This window comes from Triticum dicoccoides, chromosome 2B (assembly GCF_002162155.2).
Source record: "Triticum dicoccoides isolate Atlit2015 ecotype Zavitan chromosome 2B, WEW_v2.0, whole genome shotgun sequence".
NCBI lineage: Eukaryota > Viridiplantae > Streptophyta > Magnoliopsida > Poales > Poaceae > Triticum > Triticum dicoccoides.
In genome coordinates this window covers 1,861,985-1,867,766 of record NC_041383.1, presented here as the reverse complement: position 1 = coordinate 1,867,766, position 5,782 = coordinate 1,861,985, and the positions used below count along the sequence as shown (strand labels likewise).

General features: G+C 49.7%; 1 protein-coding gene across 1 annotated transcript; it reads left to right on the top strand.

The window, feature by feature from the left end:
* The first annotated feature begins 689 nt into the window (after positions 1 to 689).
* LOC119361639 (probable protein phosphatase 2C 37) lies at positions 690 to 5,764 on the top strand. Its single transcript, XM_037626776.1, has 4 exons — positions 690 to 1,283; positions 1,496 to 1,936; positions 3,057 to 3,162; positions 5,290 to 5,764. Exons 1-4 carry the CDS (start codon positions 825 to 827, stop codon positions 5,643 to 5,645), a joined length of 1,362 nt encoding a protein of 453 aa, XP_037482673.1. The 5' UTR covers positions 690 to 824; the 3' UTR covers positions 5,646 to 5,764.
* The last annotated feature ends 18 nt before the right edge of the window (positions 5,765 to 5,782 follow it).

The following is a 5,782-nucleotide window of genomic DNA, read 5'->3' as shown; positions in this document are numbered from 1 at the left end:
TTTCCTGTGTGGGGTGTAATCGGAGTTTTTCTAATGAACAATTCACCAAAGTCAAGGTCCTCTTCATCATACCATACATCAATGGGCTGAACATTTCCTTGCCTCATGACCATTTGCACAGTTCTAGCTTCACATACTCCCTTATCCTCCCCAATCCCACCTTGTTTTTTTATATTATTAATCTCGGCCTTTTCTTCATCTCCGAGCTCTTTTTCTCCATTTTCATCATTTTGGAGTTTATGAATTTTTCTACTATTACGCTTCTCCTTTCTTTCTATCCTCTCTGTTTTCCCCAGTTTTCCCACAATATTCTCATCTACATGAATCGATGCAGTAGAGATGAGGTATTTCGAACCGCACATGCCTGAAGAGGTGAGAGAAGAAATCCCCTCCCCCTCCGATTGGACTGAGGTGTAAGATGCAATTGAGCTGAATAAAAATGTTTTGACGCTTTGTGCGCCTTTCTTTGTTAAAAAAATCAAAAAAAAAATTTGGGCCCATGCATGCTACTACTTGGAGAGGGGTAGCCAACCACGCAGGCAGGGCATTGGCGGGTGGTCCGGGTCGCATGACACGTGTCGCCACGTCGCCCCGGACGTGGGCCCCGGCGGGCATCCGAAGTGACCTTGGCTTGCGCGAGATGAGACGGACGGAGGAACACAAACCCACTTCCTCCTCCTCCTCCTCCTTTGAAGCAACCCAAGCACGCTCTCTCATGGGATTCGCTTCCGCTCTGCTGCTGCTCCGGCTCCGGTACACGCCGCGCTGCTCCTCTTCCACCCCCGCCCCCGCCCCCGTGTGAGTCACAGTCCGATCCTCCCTCCATGGTGATGGCCAGCGCCGGCGTCAACAACATGCCCCAGGGGGACTCCGAGGAAGGTCGCCTGCGCAGGCGCGCCCGCCTCCACGCGCGCCGCTACGCCCACCAAGCCTCCTCCGCCCCTGCCCCCGGCCCCGCCCCCGCCCCCGAGGAAGGAGGGGAAGTGCAGTCCCCGCCGCCCTCCTCCGACTCCTCCTCCTCCTCCGACTCCAAGGAGGAGGAGTCGGGCTGTGCCTCTGACGCGGTTGTTGCGGCGGCGCCCCAGCTGCTGCCCTCCAAGGACAAGGACAAGGACAAGGACAAGTCGTGGTGGAGATGGCCCGTGTCGTTCGGGTCGGTGGCGCTGGCGGGGCGGCTGCGGGAGATGGAGGACACGGTGTCGCTGCACCCCAGCTTGTGCGCCTGGGCCGACGGCTCGCCCATGCACCTGTTCGCCGTCTTCGACGGACACGGCGGCCCCCACGTACGCCTCACGTACTTAATTAATTCTGTAATCTAATCCCGGAGTACTTAATCTAGTACGCCACGGCATCCATCCACCTGGCCACATTCCAGCAGCTTCCAGATCCACATCCAGCTCCGGCTCGACACGTAGCAAGCAGCATCTTACTACCTACATTCCTAATAGTATATTCTAAACGCTGATGATGATGATGCATGATCGAAATGGTGCAGGCCGCGGCGCTGTGCAGGGAGCAGATGCACGTCATCCTCGCGGAGGAGCTGGCCGGCGCCGCGGCAGCCTTCAAATTCAATAACCGGCAGTCGGAGCAACCGGCGGCGGCGCCATCGTCATCATCATCGTCATCGTGGGAGCAGCAGCAGCGAGAGCAAGAGTGGGAGGAGCAAGTGGCGTGGCGTGGCGCCCTGTCGAGGAGCTTCGCGCGGGCGGACGCGCGGGCGGTGTCGGCGTGCGCGTGCGGGCGCGGGAGCACTGCGAGTGTGCCCAAGTCGTGCTCGTGCCTGCAGTCGGCGGCGCAGAAAGGCGCCATCGTGGGGTCGACGGCCGTGGTGGCGCTGCTGGTCCGCGACCGGCTCATCGTGGCCAACTGCGGCGACTCCCGCGCCGTGCTGTCCCGGGGCGGCGTCGCCGTGCCGCTCTCCCACGACCACAAGGTCAGTCCTCACCTTCCTTTCCTTGCTTGCTTCCTTTGTCGGATTGGATTGGATGCTCTGCTCGCCCACGTATGTATGTATGTATGTACGTACGTACTCCTACGACTATTGCAAAGCCATATGGGCATGCAGCAGTGGCGTTCATGTGATTACCTCACAACGTTTAGGGCTTCTTCTCTTCTCTTCTCATCGCTAGGAGTAGCTGGGGTTGACCGTCGCCACGTGGTGAGAAGGGATTGGACTATAGGCTGGTGAGGGGACGCGTGGTGAGGCACGTGGGGTGACCGCAATGGCCAACCGGCGGGTGTGGGATTCAAAGCTAGCCTCCTGCACACGGGCCCACCCTCAAAGAAGGAAGGGGACTGGTCGGCACTCACGACAGAGAGAGAGAGAGAGTAGTGGGTGGTGAGATATGTATGGCTGCCTCTCTCGGTAATCCATTTTTGAGCTCAGGCTTACCTCGACAAAAAATCAAAATAAATATTTAAAAAATTCCAAAAAAATTTGGTGTGGTACATAATTTTATGCATGGGTTCGTTCCAAATTTTTAAATCGTTTGGACATCTGAACAGGTCTCGGCACAAAAAAAAAAGACAAATTCGGGGTTTGTGAAAATGTTTATTGTTTACGTCCCGTTCTGACCCGCTTTGTCTCTTTTGCTGAGAGTTGCTTAGATGTTCAAATGAGCTAAAAATTGAAGCGAATCTTATGCATCAAATTATCTACCACACAATATTTTTCAGAACTTCTGAATTTTTTCTAGTAGATGAGCCTGGGCACCGAAACGCTACGCCTTTTCTCTTTCCTCTCTCTCGGTTGGGATTGGGATATGGTGGGATGGAATGGAATGGGGGCCATCTCATCTGATTCCACACAAATATCACAACTGCTAGTATGGTATATATGGGCTGGGCTGCATGCATGCGTTTCTTCTACCCTTGGTTCTACCGCATATGCACGCATGCATGCATGCATTTCTCTCTTTTCAATTTGATTTGATTTGATGATTCGTCCTCCATCGGTCCGTCGATCGCTACCACCTTATGCATGCGTGCATGGATTTTCATCTCTTTTCTATGCAATGCATTCTATTAACTATAACCAACCAATCGATCGACAGCCTGACCGGCCGGACGAGATGGCGCGGATCAAGGCGGCCGGCGGCAAGGTCATGTACATGAACGGAGCGCGCGTCCGCGGCATCCTCGCCATGTCCCGAGCGCTAGGTACGTACGCTCCCTTCGCTTGCTCCCTTAATTACGTACCATCCTCGCCATGCACGCACCCTCTCATTGGATTCGATTCCATTTATAACTTGACCTACATTATATATGTCCTGATCAGTTTGACTAGCCAACCATGCATGCCTTCTACTCCCTCCGTTCCTAAATGTAAGTCTTTGGAGAGATTTCACTATGGACCGCATACGAAGCAAAATGGGTGAATCTACAATCTAAATGCATCTATATACATCTGTATGTGGTTCATACCGAAATCTCTATAAAGACTTATATTTAGGAACGGAGGGGAGTATATTATACTACCTAGTTATATTTACTTAGCTAGGGAGTAGTTGTCATCAAGTTTTTTATTTTTGAGCGGGAAGTTCATGCATCAAGTTAAGGACTAGTCAATCTGCCCTTTTGCATATATATATATATATATACTCGCAGCCGATAGCTAGACTAGACTGCATGCTCGGTTTAGCACTAGCAACCGACTTGCCTAATATACACCTCAGGCCATCAATACAAGACACAACAACAACAACAACAACAACAACAACAACAACAACACTTTCATGTGTTTAGCCCCAGCTCACCTCTGGCAGCTAGACGAGAACAGTGTTGTCATCCACATCAAATTTGGAATCCTTCGCGAATAGGCCATGCAGGAGCGTCTCCTTGTCCAGATGTGATGCGAACGCAACTGGCTATATATATGTGGAGCACTTCCAACATTGCTCGTCATGTGTGCCTTGCCACACACCATGATGTCAAGGAGGGGTGACCTATCGTACGTGTGATTGGTTCCATAAAGCGCACGTGTCGTTTCCTTGCTTCAAACACGTGGTCTTGCTCCCATTAGCAAGGAGGGGTGATTAACACTATAATATCATATCAGAAAGGGGAGATGTTTGTCGCGTTGTGTTGTTGCCTTCTTATATATGGAAACAACTGCATGATAAAATGTTGCTTTGCATCTTGCTACCACCATCCATCTATATCTACTACCAATTAACAATTACTAAGAGTAGTCATGTTAACCTTTCCGCTGAAAACAAAATATATGTGAACTAATTTAAGTTTCGTGGATGCCAGCATGGTCCTTCCTGCCTTTTTAAATTCCATGCTTATAATTATAAAATAGGAAGATACGGGTTGTGACTCTCATGGTGTACTTTCTATGAAACTGAGGTGTCCTCTACACTTTTTGTTTGCCACTTCTTCTTTTGTACTATATTGGATAATGGGTGACAGAGATGGGTGACCTCCCGGTACGTATGTCACTTTTGCTGTTGTTGACAAGATAAATAATTATGAGTCACATCTCCGGCCTCTAAAACTAATGGCCATCACTAGCAATGGCCTGATGAGTTGTGCTATACCAATTGGTTAATTATCAACAAGATTGACCATATATATGAGCCGTGTCCATCCATCACACGCCAGCCACTCAAGGTCCAACACTCTGGCGCCTCGGGGTATATATTTATAGAGCAAGTTCCAGATAGTTGCATTATCATGCATATATATATGACAGTTGACAACAACCACAGAAAAATGGAGTGGACTAGAAGGACACACATGTTGGTCTCCGGTTCATCAATGTTAAAAGTGTTGTTATTACTTTTCCTGAAGGTAGCAATCATATAAGTAGTCAGGATAGGTGCATGTTACATCATTTTGGATCAAGTCGTGCTACTTTTTGCTCAAGTTTGCCAATGGTAGCAATCATGATTTTGAGCTAAGTTAATTATAGGAGTATTGTAACTATTGTGGTTTTTAATCCTCTTAAAAAAACTTTTTGTCTGAAGTGGTAAGTGTAGATCTTCATATGTGTTATATGAAAATATATTGGTAAGTTGGTGTTAACACATCCTATCAGTTTTGGGTACGCCTACACCGGAAGCGGCTCCTATTAATTATGAACAGGGTACTTGCTTTGTTTTAATGTGAGAGCAGTTTTACTAATTATTTTGAAAGAGGGTGAAAAGGCAGAGACTTGAAGTTTGTTCATGCCTAGAACAAGTTCATTTCTTCTCACTAGCTATATATGTTGTTCTGATTCTGAAGCATGCATGAAGAAGTATTTGATCTCATTTCGGACATTGTAACTATATATTCTTGCAGGGCACAGGCTCCTGAAGCCAGAAGTGATATGCGAGCCAGAGATCAGCATAACGGAAAGGTGCGAGGACGACGACTGCCTGATCCTCGCGAGCGACGGGCTGTGGGACGTGATCTCCAACAAGGTGGCCTGCGACGTGGCCAGGCAATGCCTGGAAGACGGGAGCCCGACCAGAGCTCCTGCTGCAGCTGGGAGCAGCGAAGCCGCTCCCAGCAGCGGCGGCGCCGCGCCGGTGGTTTCGCAGGAGGAAGAGCCCCGGTGCTTCCGCGCGGCGGCCCTCCTCGCGAGGCTGGCCCTCGGGAGGGAGAGCTCCGATAACATTAGCGTGGTGGTGGTTGATCTCAAGGCGAGGGGTTAATTAGCTAGCCTAGCTAGGCAGATGAGATCACCGTAACGGCCATATCCATATATCATTTGCAACTTAGACCGACTTGGCAAATTAATTAAGCAGCAAAAGCTCGATCTGAGGTTTCGTTTGTTCTTTGGGTTTTTCTT